The sequence below is a fragment of the Tetrahymena thermophila genome (genome assembly GCF_000189635.1).
Source record: "Tetrahymena thermophila SB210 genomic scaffold scf_8254798, whole genome shotgun sequence".
Classification (NCBI taxonomy): Eukaryota; Ciliophora; class Oligohymenophorea; order Hymenostomatida; family Tetrahymenidae; genus Tetrahymena; species Tetrahymena thermophila.
The window spans coordinates 543,624-563,815 of NW_002476554.1; the positions used below are offsets into that span (position 1 = coordinate 543,624).

The 20,192-nt window shown below is 23.2% G+C and overlaps 5 protein-coding genes across 5 annotated transcripts; 3 read left to right on the forward strand and 2 right to left on the reverse strand. All coding sequences in view use genetic code 6, as the record gives it.

Moving 5' to 3' along the window:
- Window positions 1–562: 562 nt before the first annotated feature.
- On the reverse strand, window positions 563–4,643 carry TTHERM_000181088 (glycoside hydrolase family 31 protein; the record flags this gene model as incomplete). The annotated part of the gene is made up of 9 exons (XM_012795810.1): window positions 563–1,193; window positions 1,522–1,804; window positions 1,948–2,316; window positions 2,376–2,459; window positions 2,710–2,970; window positions 3,067–3,246; window positions 3,297–3,394; window positions 3,449–3,558; window positions 3,939–4,643. 9 exons carry the CDS (start codon window positions 4,641–4,643, stop codon window positions 563–565), a joined length of 2,721 nt encoding a protein of 906 aa, XP_012651264.1.
- Window positions 4,644–5,422: 779 nt separating this feature from the next.
- Window positions 5,423–10,172, reverse strand: TTHERM_000181089 (insulin-degrading enzyme; the record flags this gene model as incomplete). Its single annotated transcript, XM_012795811.1, has 8 exons — window positions 5,423–5,784; window positions 5,925–6,327; window positions 6,407–6,863; window positions 7,001–7,800; window positions 8,533–9,161; window positions 9,416–9,674; window positions 9,735–9,913; window positions 9,965–10,172. The coding sequence occupies 8 exons, from the start codon at window positions 10,170–10,172 to the stop codon at window positions 5,423–5,425; spliced, it is 3,297 nt and encodes a 1,098-aa protein (XP_012651265.1).
- Window positions 10,173–10,672: 500 nt separating this feature from the next.
- TTHERM_00181090 (hypothetical protein) lies at window positions 10,673–12,191 on the forward strand (the record flags this gene model as incomplete). The annotated part of the gene is made up of 2 exons (XM_001008776.3): window positions 10,673–10,997; window positions 11,302–12,191. The coding sequence occupies 2 exons, from the start codon at window positions 10,673–10,675 to the stop codon at window positions 12,189–12,191; spliced, it is 1,215 nt and encodes a 404-aa protein (XP_001008776.1).
- Window positions 12,192–12,838: 647 nt separating this feature from the next.
- TTHERM_00181100 (tRNA pseudouridine synthase) lies at window positions 12,839–14,560 on the forward strand (the record flags this gene model as incomplete). The annotated part of the gene is made up of 3 exons (XM_001008777.3): window positions 12,839–13,490; window positions 13,594–13,996; window positions 14,056–14,560. Exons 1-3 carry the CDS (start codon window positions 12,908–12,910, stop codon window positions 14,558–14,560), a joined length of 1,491 nt encoding a protein of 496 aa, XP_001008777.2. The 5' UTR covers window positions 12,839–12,907.
- A 2,148-nt stretch (window positions 14,561–16,708) lies between these two features.
- Window positions 16,709–19,088, forward strand: TTHERM_000181109 (hypothetical protein; the record flags this gene model as incomplete). Its single annotated transcript, XM_012795812.1, has 2 exons — window positions 16,709–18,835; window positions 19,041–19,088. The coding sequence occupies 2 exons, from the start codon at window positions 16,709–16,711 to the stop codon at window positions 19,086–19,088; spliced, it is 2,175 nt and encodes a 724-aa protein (XP_012651266.1).
- Window positions 19,089–20,192: the final 1,104 nt, after the last annotated feature.

Genomic DNA, 20,192 nt, shown 5'->3' on the forward strand with positions numbered 1-20,192 from the left:
GGATTTAAAAATTAAATCTAATCAATAATTGTTAAAATTAGTAGTAAAAATAAATGATTTACATAAAATTTTCTTTTTATAAAAGTCTGCAATGAAATTTAGATAAAAAGAATGAATTAATAAAAAAATCAATGAATTTCTTTTAATTAAAATTTTTTTTATTTAACAAAATCAAAATTAATTAATTAATTAATTTCACATGTAAATTTCATTAATCTAGATAGAATTATTAAATCTAAACAATAATTAGAATTTAAATAAATTGAAACTCATTTCAACCATTTAAATTTCAGACAAGAGGTGATTGTGATTTTTAATAAACGTGTTTAATTGAAAGAATAATTTTAGTTCAATTTTAAATTCCAAGAAATTAAAACTAATATTTTTGTTAAACGCTTAAAAAAATAGATTTAAATTTATAAGTTATTATTAAATGTTCTAGTTTAACTATTGAAAATACAAATAACACAAAAAAATTAATTAACTAACTCTTTATCAAACAAACTAAGAATAAAAATAGACTATTTACAATAAGTGCGTGTGTGCATGCAATCTTTCAGATTCAAAGCTTAATTGTAAATTTGGATATTTAAGATAAAACGATCTAATCCTTTTCAAATTAAATGTATTTGTTATACACATAATTATACTTATTAATAGAAGCACCTTTCTCTAATACGCTTCCATCAGCCTTCATTATCTTCAGTTAATCTTGACTTACTTCACTAATAGGGAAATTGTACATGATAATTGATCTAATACTGATATCTTTAAGTTTGAATTTTGAATCTTCCAAAGGTTTCCACAATGCGTCTTAATAGCTACTAACACTGAATGATAAAATTTTATCTTTTACTCTCAAATCAATGTTTACTTACAATAAACAATTAGATTAAGCATTAACTTCTTAATCGCATTCATCATGTATTTCTTTTTCATCTGACTAATTTGAAACATTAAGCAAATTTCCTGTGCAAGAGTATTAATCTGTAGAATTTTACTACTTTAATGAGCAAATTATATTGAACTCGTTATTTAAATCTGCTATTTTTAATACATTCTTCGAGTCTTGCATACCAACTAACTTACCAGATCTTAAGAAAATTGGTACATAATCAGTCAAAGTATTGTAAACATCTTTAAATTTACCTTTTTTGCTCTCAATCATTTTATATCCACTCAATAAATCAAACCTTAATAATAATAAAAGTAGAATTATAATTTTTTTTCATCAAAATTTGCAAGTTTTAAAATTATTTTTCTGTAAAACAATTAAAATGTTCAACTGAAAATTTTCTGTTTACAGTCAAATCTAAATTTTAATTTAATTAACTGGGTAGGGTAGGGAAAATAGACAAACGAAAATTAAAAAATCGAAAGGTAATTATCAAAAAAATAAAATTGTCTATACTATTTATTTTTATTATATTTGGTAATTCAAATAGATTTTGTAACGAAATATTTCTTTAGTCTAAATGACTGGATAAATGTAATATTAATCTAAAAAGCTAAATTTTTTACCATGATCCTTCTGGGAAATAAGCTGAAGTGGTAGTTTTATCATATTCAACAACTGGGGTTGCCATTAATTCATTTCCGAGCAAAAATTATTGATTTAGAACTCTATCTTAAAAACATTCACCATCATAAGGGAACTCAAAAAATACAGGTCTAAATATAGTACCTTTGTGGTTTGTTCTAACGAAAAGCATAAAGTAGTGTTTGAGTAGTGAATACCTCAACTTCAAGTTTTTAGATGCTGTTTTAGTTACTTCTGGAGATAAATTATAAAATTCCTAAGGTCCTGTTTTTATATTTGTTAAAAATTAAAACTTTTAGAGTCAATTAAATCTTAAGCGAATTTCTTTTATTTTACTAACATTCATAGATTAAAAAAATAATATTGAAATTAAACTATTGTAAAGAAATATTTCTAAGTTTTTGTACTTGCTTGATCATTGTTGTGATTTCTAGCAAAAGGATATAAAGCACCTAACTATATCCATCTTTGGCAAAGTTGGTCTTATGTGTGTTCTAAAAAGCCACAAATGTCAGCACCAACAAAAGGTATACCGAAAATGTTATAATTAAGGATTGAAGGAATAGATATCTATAAAAAGTCATAATTTGAGTCATTATCTCCTGTCCATTTGAAAGTAAAGCGACCAGATCCAGTGAAGCTACTACGAGTAATAATAAAAGGATACACTTTATTGACGCTCCTCAAAGCATTAAATGTATGATAAGTATCCATAAAGCCATATAAATTATGAACATCTTTATGGGTGTAGTTACCATAATGAATCAAATTATAAGCTAATTTATTTATTAAATTGTTAAAAATAAATATAAAGCCAACTTAATTTAAAATTTACGAAGAGTCATCTTTTACAAGTTTTGGTTACCAGGCTAAAATGGTAAATTGAATTTTGGTTTGATAAATTCCTCCTTATAGTCATCTAATTTATTTTGTTAAAAATTTCATTAACATCTTTTTTAAACTTATTCATTTTTATCTTAAAATATTCTCATCTAGTTAATGATTAATTTATGAATTTTTTTAAACAGTTTAAATTTATTTTATTTACTTTTAAATATAAATTTTATCAAATATTATGCTTTAACTTATTTATTTGAATAAATCAAATTAGTGTATTCCTAATATAGAATTGCTAGAAAATAAATTTATTTAATGAAATAATAAATTACTATAAGGATTATCATCAATCCAATTGCATTCATGGTTAGAATTTTAAGGAAACATGCAATCGTCAAAATTTGTTGGTTCATTCATATCAACCCAAATTCCATTAAAATGAGTCTTATTGTAAAAATCTTAAAACATGAAGCTCCAATACTCTGAAATATTTGGATGCAAAAAGTCAGGGAAAAAAGAATCACCTGGCCACACCTTTCCTTTGTATCTTTTACCTGTAAATGGGGATCTTAAAAATATATCCATTTCAATTCCTGTTATTTATTAATATCAAAAATAACTATTTATTTTTCTTTTCATAAACATAACAAAAAAATGAACAAAAGAAAGATAAGTAAGACATTAATTACCTTTTTTTAAAGCTAAGTTGCCTTTGTTGTAATCTTTAGCTCCAACTCCACAGTCAACAATAGGAATATAATTAATTTTCAACTCATTGTGAAGTTTATCGAAAAATGATTCAGGAAAATCAACAGAGTTAACAGTGAAAGTTTACTTATCATTCATATAATCAATATCAGACCAAATTGCTTTTTATAAAAACATTTAAATAAAAAAATGCACTCAAGAATAAAATTACTGTCAAGAGGGATATTATTTTACTTATGTTTTTCAATCGTATCAAAAATCATGTGCTGATTCCTGTATCCCCATCTACTTTGATGAAATCCAAAGGCCCTATTTGTTTTTTTTTAAATTTTTTGATCAAAAATATAAATCTATCAAATCTACCAGAATGGAGGGAGAGCATGGCCACCACCTAAATATTCATGGAAATATCTGATTGCAGTTTCTGGATTGTGATCACCAAAGAATATTTTAAAGTGAATTATACCACCAACCTTATTTAAAATAATTTATTTTTAATACACTTATTAAGGATTGAAAATATTTTTTTATATGAATTTATATCCATCCAAAATCAATAAAATATATTATTTTTAATAATCTTCATCTATCGATGAAGATCCTTGAATCAATGTTAATTATGATCTGAATTTTTCTTTTTAAAAATAATTTAAAGATTCAATGGAACTTGTTAAACAAACTTCAAAAACAAAATATTTTCATTTTTATTTGTGAATTTTAGTGCTGAGGGTAGTACCAAATAACTAAAAATATTAATTTATTTGTAGAATAAATATATATCAAAATCTTGCAAACTAATACATTTTTAATGGATATTTTTCAAAAGATAATATATATTTAAATGATGTATTACAGATTTAAATGTGATTTTGTTGGTTTCTATGATACAATCGGAAGGAGTAGGATTTTTGTAGAAGACAACATTATAATTTCCTGATGCTTCTCTTACTAGATAAACTGGGTGAGAACTATAAACACTTTAACCTCCTTAAATACCTTCATCTATTTGATGCAATTGATCGATTGCGTTTAAAGTGTATAATCCATTTTTTAATCTGAAATTTCTGTTGTTTCTTTCACCAATACCAAAGATGAAGTTAGAAGGAATTTTGCTACTAAATTTGAGATAATTTTCAGAAAATACCATTTCATTATCTCCACTGAAAACTATTTCATTTGTTGAACTTCTAATTATTTAAAAATTGAAACCATTTTTGCCAGTTTCATGAAGTTCAAATTTAAAATCAGCTTCACTTTCCACTTTTTTATCTTTATCCTAATACAAAGTATCAAAAGGTTTTGTTTTTGGCATTGAAAATCTATTCTTATTATTTAAATCATCAAATTTAATGTCTGCTTAATGCTTAGATTCAGCTCTGAAAACAAATTGCAATTCATCAATATGTTGCAAACTATCCTAAATACTTTTCTTAAACTTCAACAAGGACTAATATTCACCTTAACCTGGCAAACCTTCAATCTCTATATAACCAGCATTTATTGTGGTAATTAAAAGAGAAATCGCTATAAAAGTTAAAAATACCTAAATTTATCGCATTTTTCTTTTTTTTTAGAAAGTGAATTCTTTATTTAAATTATTAACTACTTTCTTGCAGAGGTAAAAGTAATAATTTCTAATTAAAAAATAAATATATCAATCATCATCAGAAATAATGTGAATATACACTGAAATTTCTAACACGTAATAAATTTATTCAATGATGGATATTTACCTTTAAAAACATTTTTTAACAAGGAAGCAGGAATAAATTAATTACTCATCTTAAAAAGTTTAAATCTATCAATTAATAAGCTTTCAAAATATTTAAATATAAGTTTTAAGTGCTTGATTAACTGTTGAATAAAAAATGATAAATATAATTTCAAATAAAAATATGAAATTTATTAATTAATTATTTTTGAATTCACTTATAAAAAAGTAAAATTTTATTTAAAAATATTTAATAGTTAATTATTTATTTATTTATAGCTTTACATTATGTCAAATATTAACTTAAATTTAAGATTTTAAATATGAAAACAAAATATTAAATTATTGATTTTTTTCTTTGTAGAGGTAAAAGAGTTATAAAAAAATAAATAATTAAATAAATAAATAACTTATCTTTTAAAATGTAAATCTATCAAAAGAGCATTTAAAATTTTATATATAAATTATTAGGATTTAGTTTAATTTTCTAAATGATTCATAAAAAGTAGAATTATAAATTAAATTATTTAATAATTAATAAGTTAATTAATTATTTTTATCTTTACAATATCTGAAATATAAACTTAAATTTAACATTTTAATTTAAAAAATAAAATATCTTTCATTCATTGCTTTCTTTGCACAGGTACTAAATAGAATTTTTGCTTTAATTCTGATTGTAATTATTTTGGACAATAATACAATTTTTCTTCAGAAAAAGAAAAAGTGTCATCTTATGAAATGGTTTAGTTTTTATCACTATTTTTTCTATATTTGTTTTCTCCTTAGAAACTGATTTTAGCACTTTGCTATTTAAACCATTTCTTAAATTTAACTAATACTTCTCTTTTCGTAATGTGAATCTCTTTATTTTTTTTCGTTTCTTGTTCAGGACTTAACACATTATTAACTATTAATTCCCAAAATGATTACTATGCTTAGCCTAAACTGTAAATTTCGTTAGATCTTGAGCCTCTAAAGTCCAATACTTTTATTTGGATAAATTGAAATATATTTTTTATATAAATGAAATAAAAAATATTTTAAATAAAATTCAATTTTTAAACTTAAAAGTTCTCTTTTTTGTTTAAATTTCAAAATAAAACGATGAGTAAATGAATGGATTACTTTAATTAAAATCTACATTTTCAGGCAATTTGCTTATTTCTTTGAATACTTAGTCTATCAAAACTTCAATGTGGTGATTCATTTCATTTGGAGCATATTTATGACCTTGAATGCCTATAGTTATTGCCCTCATTTTTCCTCCTACAGAATATTCGAACGAAAAAATATTATAACCAAGCTATGAAATAGATCTCAAGTAGTAAAAAGAGTATGCATTAAAAAATTAGCTTATAATTTAAGCAGCCTTGACTGATTTTTTGTCATTCAGCTCTCCTATTTGATAATAGTTTATTATTGAAAAGTTATTTTCATCATAGTATGTCTAATTGCTTCTATAAACAAACGTTTTAGACTTTTGCTTGACATCATAATATGCTAAAGGCTTATACTCAAAATCAGGTATCTGTTTATAATTAATTAGTTATTCATGTATAAAATGTATAGATTATGATTATTTTTTAAAAGCTAAATTGCTTATTTACGCTATTGTATTCTATTCTTTCTATGAAGTTGTCTAAATACTATTCAGCTATGTGCTAAGTAACAGCTCCGCCTATAAATAATTCAGCATTAAATCTAGATTTGTATCTTTTAAACCAATTTTAAAGGTCAGAAAGACTAATTTATTCTGAGTTAATAAGATCTAATTTCGTTTCTACTGACAAATATTCAGCATGTAAAATATCTTTCATCCAATCAAATATTTCTAGAACAGAGTAATTTTCTCTTTGTCTGTAAATATAGCTTCTGTGTCTTTCAAGCAAATATAAATATTTGTCTTCATTCAAGAAATTTTCATCATCGAAAGATGATTCTAAAATGCTAAAAATAGTTCTTTGCAAATTATCTGTATATCCATAAACGGTCATCGATAAACCCTTAGATGTAGGATAAAAAAGTCCAGCATCAAAAAATAAATTGAAATAGTCAGCAATTAATCTATATAAAAATTAATTAAAATTTTAAATTGTAAAACTTGAAAACATTTTAAAAATGAAATTGATATTTCAAAAAAATAAAGACAAGTAAATAATTTTAATTAAAATCAGATTATTTTTCACAAAATAATAGTTTACTCAACGTAGAATTAAGAAACCAAGCTTTATTCGATAGAAGGATCACTCATAAGGATAGAAGCAAATGCTAACCCAGGATATAAATCGTGGTTTTAATAAAGCCATAGGTTGATATTTTTTTTAGTTTTAATAAGTTGTGGTCTTTAAGTGTTTTTATATATTTGTTCAGAAAGTTTTTAAAATACAGATTTATTCTTTTTCTTCTAAATACTGTGAGGGGATACTTATTTATTTAATATTAGCTAATGAGAGGTACTTTATAATTACTTAATTATAACTTTGATTTCTTATTGAATGTTAGATTCATCATAATCTTTTATACTAAGTTCGAGAATATTAATAGAAATATTTTCTTCTAAATTTGTAACTTTTTTATTTAAGCTTTGTATTTCAATATCATTCAATTTATATTCACTATATTTTATATTGTAATACTTTACTTCATTTTAAAAGCTGTCGTTTCCTGATTATAAAAATCTCATTATTTTAACTAGATCTAAATCATTCTGATTTTCAGACTCTTTATCTTGTGTTTAAAAGTATCTTTAAGCTTATTCTTCTTCTGTATCTTAAAAATTTTTCCTTAAAATAAATAATGCATTTTAGGCATTAAACTAATTAATTATGTAATTTAATTCTTCTTTGTCAACTTTAGTGAAATCATACTCGTCATTTAACAAATGGTCATTCTAATTAAACATAAATGAGTAGCCTAACATTGTAATATAAGTAAAAACGTCAATTGGCTACTAGTTTTCAAAATAGTATGATTATTCCTATAAAACTTTGTTTTTGAGTTCCTATTTTGTAGAAATAAAATAAATATTTTTTTAATTTAATCTAAAAACTCTATTTTTAGATATATCAAAATTATTTATTTTAACATTTTTTAAAATTGAATTCAAAAAAATTTTAATTCACAAATTAATTAATTAATTAAAAACTATTTTAAAATTTTGAAAGAAAAAATAAGAGGGTTTGAGTGATGTTCTCAAAAAAAAAATATTTGGTATTTTTTAGAATTAAAATTACTTATCAATCAAGAGTTTCAAGAAAATTTAGAATTATTGGAAGAAAAAGAAGAATACAGTATTACATTTAGTGATATTGAAGATAATGATGAGATACTTGAAGAATAACCTCATAAAAATATAAAAACCAATGATTAATAGCCAATAAAACCAATTGTTGATATTCCTTATTAAAGTACAATGATGATGGAAGAAGAAGAGAATGAAAATAAAGTTGATTCTTAATGTAAGAATAAAATAAAAACTTTCAAAGATAACATTTTCAATAAATAAATTCATCTTATTAAATTTGGAAACAAAGTAGTTTAATATAAAATAACATAATTTATGTAATGATATCTATTGTATTTTTACATTATTCAATATTCGCCATTTAATTTTGATCATTTTCACTTACCTTTTTTTTTTTTTGATAAAAAATCATTTTTAATTAAAGATGATTTTAAAGAATGGATTAGCGTGCATTATAATTTAAAATTGATACAAATAAATTAAATTTACTTCCTTATCTAATTTAGATTTAATCAAATCGAAATATTAGAAAAAGAGTCTTGATATTTCAAATTAATTATCAAACCCCTTTTGAGTCAAAGACATGTAAACGCCCAAGAACTGTTCTTAAGTAGTAATTTCTTCAACTATTAAATCACAGTCAGAAACATAGTGGTATTTTAGAAGATATGAACAGTAGTTTATAGACATTAAATCTTAAAAAACAAAAGTAATAAACTAAAATGATTTAGTTTATTATGATAATTTAACATCCAAAGGAATGAATATGCTCAATTCTGTTATTTATGTTAATGAATTTATTTTGATGTATTTTCCTTTATTTTCTGAATCAAATGCCATATCAGAATTGTTGAAATTAAATTAATGGGTTTCCTTTTTTTCTAATTTTAAAAGCTCATTTTAAACCATAGCTTTAGTTTGATTCAACAATTAGCTGTCTGTAATTACTGTTACATATGTATTTTCGTTTAAGTAATTTTCTTCTAAAAACTAAGTCACTATCTATTTAGGATCATCTCCAACTTTACTCAAAGATTCTTCAGAACCGCATTAAAACCCAAAAAAAGGATGATCTTTCTTAGCCAAATCCTTCAGGACAAACAAAATTGACTGAGTACCTTTAATTCAAAAAGTAAATAAATAATTTATTTATATAAACCAAATTAAAGCTGAATAAACAATTACTAAAATAATTTTTAAAATTATTTTTGTTGAAATTATTAAAAATAAGTTAAAATATTCATTTATTGATTGATTGATGTAAATAACTTTTATTTCTGATAAAACAGAATATTTGATAACTAAATTAAAATTCATTCAAAATTTATGTATTTTTGTAAGTTTTTATGCAAGAAAGAATGTATTTATTTACTGTGGGCTAAAAGATTTACGAATTCACTGTGAACTGATTGCAATTCATTTTTGACTTCTTCTTTTTAAAGCAAAGGGTATTTTAAGAAATCAACATATCTCTTTAGACAAAATTCTATATCCTAAAGGTCATTAAAAACAAAAGGATACATTGTTTAATTAGGCATAGTCATACCATTAATTTAACCATTTTTTAATGAACTTTGAAGCAGAATATCGTCAATTCTTGAATAATTTGCTGAACCTGTAAAAAGAAGATGCTATTTTTGATTTATTTATTTATTATAAATTATTTTAAATAAATTAAAAGGAATAATCACTTCGACAAAATGAGATAAACCCTAGAGATCTTTTGGATCTCTGTATGATCCTACTCCATTGAGAGCTATATTTATTCCTAATTTTTCTACATTTTCTTTATGCGCTATCAGTAAATTTATACCATTTTCTAATTTCAATATCTCATATTGATACTTATCGTACTTAGACTTAGTGATATCTTTTATTTAATTTAATATTTTAACCTGCAAAGGAGTTTATAATAATTTACTCAACTATGGCTTTGTATTAGGTTCTTCGTCAGTCTTAACTGTCTCATTTTAAAATAAGTAGTTTCTAAGCTAAAACTTATACTTTTTGAATGCTACTATTTCATTTTTATTTATCTCTTTGTCTAAAAAGCATAGAAAAAGCAATGCAATTGCTGCTATTGCTATTAGCAAGTAGAAATACTATTTAATCTAACAATTAGCTTTCATAATATTTATTTAGATACAACTGTTTGATTTTTATTTGTTTAATTTGATAATAAATTTTGTTGTAATTTTAATGCGTTTCTGCCAAAGATTTCAGTAAAATTTTGAAAATTTTATTAAATAAACACATTAAAATCAAGTTGTTAAAAATAAAAATTTAAAATAGATAAAAATACAATCATAAATTTATACAATATAAGATTCATTTTAAATTTATTTAATAAAATAAATTGTTTATTTTAAAATAAATAAAATAGATATTTGAAATAAATAAATAAATTATTATTTACATTAATAAATAAATATATTTATAAACTAAAAATATTTACATATATCATACATATATACATACATATATATATTTGTCTAGCTTGATTTTATCTAATCAAAATTTGGTATTGATTTATTTATTTATATTTATTATTATTTCTAAAGCTTAATTACCAAAAATAATAATTAAAATCAAATCAAGCTAGTTATTTTTAGTAAACAATAGAAAACAAATGGGTGGATCAAGAGATAGATCATCAGGTAGAAAAGATAAATAAAAAAAGAGAAGAAAATCTCGTAGTTACTCTAGCTCAAAGAGTTATGAAGAGCAATAGAATCAATTTCAAAAGAACCCAAAGAAAAAGATTTAGCAAAACAATCTTAACAACAATAACAATGGGAATAATATGGGAGGATCAAATAATATGAACAACAATTATATGAACAACCAATAAAATAATAGTATGAATAATGGCAACAACTATGATGACGGAAATGGAGGAAATTAAAACAATTAAAATCAATCTATGAATTAATAGGGACACTAATAAGGTTTAAGTAAAATAAATTGTGCATAATTAATTAGTTTTGTAATTTGTATTTATTTATATATGCATAAATCAATTTTAAATGGTTTCACAAATGAACAAATAAAATAACAAACAAACAAACAAGTATTTAAAATACTAAAATTTAGCATATTGTTCAAGGTTTTTTGTAACTTCATTAGCTAAATGAATCTTTAGTTGGGAAATTAATGTTTTAGGTTTAAATTAATGCATAAAAATAATATGTTTTTTTATTTACTAACTTAAGGAATATCAATTTATAAAATGTGAAAATTTTAATTTTTGATAACTAGGATAAACAGGAATGAATAATTTTGGCAATTAGAGGATGATGAATAATGGAATGATGATGGGCAATTTGATGAATTAGTTTATAAAGCCATAACCTCCAACACATTTAAATTTTATGATGCCTATGATGGGTGGCATTAACATGTAGTAAATGGGACATTTTAAAATGCCAACTATGATGAATAGATTCCCAATAGCATAGCCAATGAGATAATTCCCTCCTTTCATATAGAAATAGAATTTGATAAATAATAACAATAACATGGGCTAATAAATGGATTAAGATGATTCCAATAAAAAGATGAACAAATTTAATGAAAAAAATCAAATAAAGCAAAAATAAATAGACACCGAACCTTTTGTTACTTTTAAAAATATAAATTTAATAAGCGGGATTGTAGAAATTATACAAAATACATGCTTTTCTATGGAAAAATCGAATAATGAATTGGCATTTTATGTCTGCAAAAAGGCATTTTTAGAAATTCTAAAAAAGCTGAAAGAATAAAACTAAAATCGCTATCACGATAGTACAGAAGATCTTTTAAAGTACTTAGAAAAGTAATTCTTAGAAGAGCAAAAGTAAGCCATCAAAGAGTTCAACCAACAAAAGAACCTGAAGGAAAAGAACTATCTTTTCAACAATACCAAATTCAACAGTGGGATAGATAACTTAGATTATCAAATCCTCAAATTAGTTCATAAATCAAAAAAATTGAAAGATGTTTTTGACGTAATCTAAACAGAATCTGCTAACAAAGTAGATCTTTCCTACCAAAACGAATCTCTAGCAAGGAAATTGTTGATATACACATCCAACCAATACAATGAGCAGTCTCATAAGTTATATTAAGAAAGTATAAAGTTATTCAATTAAAATGTTTCATACTGAGCAACAATCAAATAAACAAACAAAGAAACAAAGAAAATATAAATAATATGTAATCCATTTTAGATTTGTGTGTAGTTATTTCTAAAACATCATTTCTTGCTATAATTCATTCATTAACTGATATATGTATCTAATTTTATTAATTTAATCAAATTTATAAATTTCAATTCATGTTAGCCTATTAAATATAAATAACTATTTCTACTTTAACAATCTAATTTGCTTTGAATTATTTTATATCAAATAAATAAATTCTTTTCCCATTAAAAAACTTATTTTTTTTAAAATAAATATTTATTGAAAAGTTTTATATTTGGATATTTTGAATTTTTTAATCATTTCTGAAATATTTTTTATTAAAATTAGTAAATTTTTTTTTTTTGATTAATTTTTGACATTTTTTAGATTAATGAGAATTATTTAAATAATAAATAGAATCACTCAAAAGCATTTTCTTTTGATTAAATAACAAAAACTCATTATTGTTCTTTCTTTAAAAGTTATTGTTTTTTCGGTGTTAAAAAAAGTGATTTTAATTTTGTTTTTATAAAACTAGAATATTATTTTAAACAAAGACGAAATTTGAGTGTTGATCTCTTTATATTATTATTAAACATTCTAGTAGATGATTTTAGTCGATACTTTAAAAAGCTTGTGGGCTCAAATTAATAAAATTTATTAATTCTAATTAAAAAAAGTAGTTTGATTTATAGAGAATGGATACAATTTAATAAAGCGAATAAGGAAATATACAAATATCTTAAGAAGGCCAAAGTGAATAGAAAGCTAACTAAGATATTAAAAAAGATGAAGAGCAAAAAAGCGAGTCATTAGAAAGTGAAGACTTAGATAAATTTTCTAAGGAAGAAATCATTAAAAAATATTTGTTCATAAAAAAGGAAAATTAAGTTTTAAGAAAATAATTAAACCATAACAACGACACAAAAGCCCCTATTCCTAATAATAGCTCTTAAAATGAGACTAAAAAGTAAAAGAAAGAGCAAAAATAGAATAACAAAAAGGAAAGCCTATTCGAAATCTACCAATAACAGCATTATGCCTTAAAAATGTCTTATGTTGGAATCAATTATCAAGGCTTAGCATATTAGTAAGAAACTGACAACACTGTAGAAGAATAGCTCTTCAAGGCACTTGAAAAGACAACACTGATAAAAAATAGAGATAATTGCAATTTCACACGTTCAGGAAGAACTGACAAAGGAGTTAGTGCTTTAGGATAAGTTATTGGTATCACTCTTAGAACTTCAATAAAAATAGGTGAAAATATTGATGAAATAGGTAATATTAATTAAGTTAGTCTATATTATATATAAATATTTATTTATTATTTACTTTGATAGAAATAACAATTTTAAAATATTTATTTTTTACAATGTGATAGAAAATAAATTAGATTACATTAAGATGCTTAATAGTAATCTTCCAGACGACATAAGGATTTTAGGTTGTTCTAAAGTTGATCCTGCTTTTAATGCAAGATTTGATTGTTAAAAGAGAATTTATAAGTATTACTTTTTTGAGAATTAGATGGATATTTAAAGAATGAAGGAAGCAGCTAACCTCTTTTTGGGAGAACACGATTTTAGAAATTTCTGCAAAATAGATGTTTTGCAAACACTTAACTATGTTAGAATTATTTATTAACTTGATATAGAAGAAGTTTAGGCTAATTTTGGTACTCTTGACCCTCGTTCTAAATTATATGTAGCAACTATTCAAGGAAGTGCTTTCCTTTGGCATTAAATCAGAAACATGATGGCTATACTTTTTCTAGTAGGCAGAAAGTAATTATTTAGTTAGAAATTTAGTTTAAATACTTTATGAGTAATATTTATTATTTTAGATAAGAAGAACCTTCAATAGTTACAGAGCTTCTTGATATTTAAAAGAATCCATCTAAACCTAATTATGAGATGGCTCCTGATTATCCTCTAGTATTATTTGATTGCTTGTACAATAATGTTAGTTTTAACTACAGTAGCGATTAGATAAAGATTTATGAACATTATTTGCAGATAATCTAAAAAAAGTGTATCGAAAATTAGCTTTATATTACAACTCTCAATTATATGGCATAAACTGCTTAGCAATTTAACAATTATAATCTTATTTAAAATTCATTGATTTCAGAAGAAGCTACTCTTCGTAATAAGAAATACTAGCATCTTTCAAAAAGATAATGTGCTTAATCATCAGAAGACACTTTAAAAAATTTAAAAGGCAGAAAATTAGATAAGTTTTTAATTAAGCAAGAAAAATAGATAAATTATTAATAGTAGCGCGAAGCAGAAAAGAATTTATCATAAACATAAGATTAAACCTCTGAAGGAAACGATACTTAAGAATGAATAAAATACACAAAAATTATTTTAATCTACATAAACTAGTTAAATTACATAAAAAAAATAAAAAAAAGATTTTAGCTTGATGTAAAATATTATATTTATAATTAATTAGAATGAAAATCTTAAAAATATCATTCGTTCATTATTTTAATGTTAAATTATAATTTATGTAAGCATAATTTACAAAAGTTTGGCTTTTTAGTATATTTATAGACTGATTTATGATTAAGAAATAAAAGTATTTGAGGGTATGTATATATTCATTTAAAATTAATTAACATGATTATTAAAATATTTTTGAGAAGGAATCTTTGAAGTATTAATTAAGAATTTAATAAATTTTAGATACAATAAATATAGTAAATTTAATCAATGCTTTTTTCTTTATATCATTTATTTATTTATAAATATTTAATATTGGATGTATTTAAATGCTTTTTATAGCAAATTAAGTTTTTTTACTTGATTTTAAATGTTTTTACTTAATCATTTGTTAAAATAGTTAGATTTGAATTTATTATTTTATATTATCTTTCATTAATTTCTAAGTAAGCTTCTAGGGGGTTCATAATATAGTTGTTACTAAATTGGCTGCGAATTAATTACCTATTAAATTGGTTATTATATACTTTAATCGTATTCCGCCTATATTTATTATTAATTTAATTACTCTAACAGCTTTTGCTAATTTTCCTTTTGAGCTTAAATTTATCTTTTCCTTTTTCTTCTTATGATGCATACAACAATTATCACAATTATGATTATGATTGCTAACACAATTAAAAGATAAAACCACCAATTATATAGGATGTTGAAACAGCATTCTGATTAATGACAACAATCATAACCGCTTGAGCATGTGTATGTAGTTGTATCAGTAAAACAAACACCTCCAAATTAGCAATAATATTATCTTAAAATTGCTAAAGTTAGAATTAATTATTTCCACATATCTTTCTATCAATCAATCAATCTTAAGCGCTTTTTTATAAGTAAAAATAAGTAATCTTTCGATATCAATTTTTTTCCAAAATAATTAATAATAGCAATACTTACTTATGAAAATGTTCTTTATAATAAATCTATACATTAACCTTAGAATAAAATTAATGATAACAAAATATCAAAATATTCAATGGTTTAAATAATTTAATTTTTGTTTCTGATACTTAAAAAAATAATTTCAAATAAATATACCATCAACTTTTCTATTTAAAAATTATTAAAACAAATAAACTATAAACAAAATTTATTTTATTATATTTATTTTGAGAAGTCCCTATATTCACTTGACTATTTATGACAAATATCATATCTTACAGTATCATTTTAAATTTTATTTCAATATTATATAATAAAAAATAGAATAATCTTTTTTAAAAAAATATTATTGTAGAAAAAAAATTAATTTTATAATACTCCATTTGAAAACATTACAAAAAAATACCTTACTAAGAAAGTATGTTTAAAGTATATTTAGTAATTATTTGTTTAATTTAAATTGATAAATAATTAGATTGATAAATGGAATCATTCCAGATTAATCCTTCTTTTAAATTAGATAATATTTGGTTTTGTTTTATCTTTTGAAACAAAATAAGTTTTTTCAAATATAGGAATATATATACACACATACATATAAATATATAGATAGATAGATTGATTGATTCAAAGTAGAATTTAATTCTCATAAGAGGAAGCAAAAATAAATTTTTTAATGAAGAAAAACAATTAAAATACTAACAAAAATAAAAATGATAAAAGCATTGATTTTTCTGTAAAAACGCAATTGATTTTACTAACTTAAAACTAAAAATAGAGCAATATTCTATTATAAATGTCTCAAATTCCTTTGAAACTTCTTGAAAAAGCATTAGGAATAGATGAGAAATAGTTTGTGGATAGCTTAGATGAAGAGACAAAAAAATTTATCTTAAAATCTTAAAAACACTTTAAATATCAAACGCTGACACTGCTTTCTCAATAACATCTTGAGAAGGTGTTAAAAAAAGTATTTTTATTTTTACTTATTTACTTTTAAGTTTTTTTTAGGATTGTAAAAGTAGCTTTAGCTGCTGGAGGAATACACAATTAGTAGCTTATTTCAATCTTTAAGTATCAAGACTAAATCAATTAAATTCTGAGCAGTAAATGGAAAAGATTTAAGAAGCCGAAAATATATTAACACCTTCTCACATTTAAAAAGAATTTCTAAGCGATATTAACTATAAAATTTTATCTGCTATGTTTGTTATAGAGAAAATGCGAGTATCACTTCAAATGAGCGATTTAATTAAATCTGTAAAGATCTTCTTAAAAAACGAAGATATGCTTAAAAGTTTAAATTATATAGAGGATGCTCTTCAAAAATCTGACCTAAAAACATAAGAGAAAAGGAAGTATGAATTTTTTTTGTTAATTAAAAGTTAAATCTACTTAATTTATGCTTTCACCATGCAAAAAGTTCAGTAATTTACACAAAGTATTAGTGCCTACGAAATCTATTTAAATTTAAAGGAGAAGTTACTTGATTTTGATTTTGTGAGTTATTCATTTAAATAGAAAGAATAGTAAAACGCATATTATTCTATGTATCTTTACTTTTATTACAAATATTGCAAATCGCTTACGAAAGATAAATAAGACGAAAAAGCATTGTAATCTATTTGCAAGGGGAACTTCATGCTCAACAAATTCTATTCAAACGATTTTATTAAAAAAGAAGACATTCAAAAATTCACAATAAAATTTTCTTAACTAAACTAAAAAGTTGAAGATATGATCAAACAAAATGTTGTTAGTAACATTCACAAGCAAAATTAAATTTTAAATATTCAGTCTCCTAAATTCAAAGATGAATAACTCAAGTAATTAAGGTTATATTTTAAAATGTCGAAGCAAAATGCGTAGAAAAAAGACTAAAGTAATCTTAATAGATCGAAAAGTGAAGGAGCTATATAAGCTAATTCGATGAACAACGATTCTAATGGAAAAATAGAAATATCTAAAATAGACATTGAAAAGATTGAACAAAATTCTAAAAAAGAAGAGGAACTTTAGGAATCTAAGTAAAACAGTCTAAAAGACTAGAACTCATTTATTAGCAATTTAGATTATTTAAATAGCTTTCTTGATGACGAATAATTAGAATAAAGCTATGGTAATAACAAATTTAATTAGATGGAATACGATTAGCTCTACAATAATCTTAAAACTGAGGAAGAAGAATAGAACATCAATGAAAAATATAAAAAGTTGATTGTTAAAAAATAAATAGACATTAAAGGGCTCACTGATAGATAGCAACCTTAAAAGTTAACTCCTTTAAATGTCTTGTTAGCAAAAAGCGATATTATGATGGACTAATACTTTAATATTTAGAAATTTTAAACAGAATATGGACAAATAAATCAAAACGAAACAACAAAAACCATTACAGAACCAAAATATGAAAACAAAAATGTATCAAAAGCATTTGATAAGTACAATATTATAAAATAAGATTTAGCATTATCATAGAGATGCAAATCTTTGCATTTTAATGAAACATTACCTATGAATCAAATTACAAACATAACTTAAATGAATGCATCAAATATAAATACTTAGCTCGATTCGAGGAGAGTCAGTAACCTTCATTCTTAAAGATACAAAAACAACTCGCTTTGGTCTTAAAACTCTTAGCTAATGTCTGCAAATTACTCAAGAGATTTGTAACGAAGAAATTCAGGCCAAAATAAATTAATAGTAAACTAAGCCAATAGTATAACGAACTCCTAAATTAAGCAAACAAAAAGAGGAGATGAAAGTAATAAAAACTAATAAATAGAACGAGTTAACACCAATGAAAATTTCTTAACTAAAAAAAAGCTATCTTTAAATCTAAATCTAAATAAATTAAAAGAAGAAAATTAATTTTCTCAAAATGAATCATAGCAGCTTTAGTTAAAGCAATAAATAGTAAACCAATTTAAAAATAAACACATTTAAGTTTATTCAAACGCCTTTAGGACAAAATCTGGCTCAATAACCGAAAGGCCTAGATCATCTATCAATAACAACACACTTTTGGTTTAGAAAATAAGAAATAACAAACTTTTTTCTTAAGATAAATAAAATGACTTTAAAGTTAAATCAGCTCTTACTTCTCCTAGAAATAGCTAAAAAACTGACTAAACTAACAGATAAAAATATAAAACACCCATTCATTAAAGGATAAAAAATAATTGCGAGCTAATAAAAGATTTAGATATTGAATTTGAGCTGTAGTATCTAATGGTAAGAAACAAGCAATCTTTTTAAAATAATCTTCAAAAGGAATTTACTCAAAAACCCAAACTTTTAACACGGCCTTTAAATGAGCTATAAAACAATTTTTAAATGCAAAAGGAAAACAATAAAAACAATAACTCAGTTGATTCTAATAATTCAATTTATTCAAAAATAAATTATAAAATTCCAAATGTGATAAAATTTTTATAAGATAATAAGAACAACCTTAAATCGGAGTCTCTGCATCAAAAATACTTGAGTCTTGCACAATTTGATCCAGTTATCAAAAAAAGACTTAATTCTATGGCGTTTGAGAATATATAAAATAAAAAAGACAAAAAAGACACAAATCTCGCCTAATCTGAGTTAATGACAAAGTTAAATCAGAGAAATCAGTTTGTCACTGGTATTTAAAAGTAAAATTTTTTCTAAAAAAAAAATATGATTTTCAAATTATTATTTTTCTAAAAGATTTTCTTAAGAAGATCAATAGCACATCATAAAGCATGGTGGAGTCGTTTACAATGAAAAATTTGAAGATTTTGATTACATGCAGTCAGATAAATATGGATAAGGTTATATGAATTAAGATTTAGAAGAGAAAATGAAAAGTGTAAAAGAAGAACTTAAAAAAATACAATTCATACCCCCAAAACCACCAACAGAAATTGAAGTGTCATCTAAAACAGAATCAGACTTTTTAAATATATCAAATTAAGAGTTACTTTAGCAATCAAATGCTATCGTGAATAGATTCAAACAGTCTTTGCAAATAGAAATGAACGGAATCAACGAAACTAATTTGTTCGTGAATCACGAATTGAGTAGCAAGTCTTCTAACACTTTTAGGAGCTTTTACAAATCTTAATTTCAACGCTATGCTAATAAAGACTTTTATTTAAATTAAATTGCATAACATTGCATAACTATTCATAAAGGAGATTAAGAAGAAAATTTTACGAATGCTGCATAGAATATTTTAAGAAGATAATAAACTAAGCAAGCCAATTAAAGCAATAAATGTATCGATGAAGATTAATCTCAATAGAATACAGTATCAGAAAAATAAATAGAAGATTATCAAGACAATTTTTTTGAAAATGATGAAAATGCAAAAGCATTAAAAGAAATGGTACATTTCATTCGATCAGGTTAGGGAGAAAAAAGAATATCTTTAAGCGATTATTCATATTCTTTTGCAGATAACTTTTCAGAAATGAATAGCTCTGTTATTGTTGGTAGCCAATTACTATTAAATAATAACTAAGAAAGGTTTAGTGTTACAACTCCAAGAAATGTGACTCAGAAAAAAGATAGTATTTTCTTAAAGCGCCAGCAGAGTCTATTTTCAGAAATTGCCTAA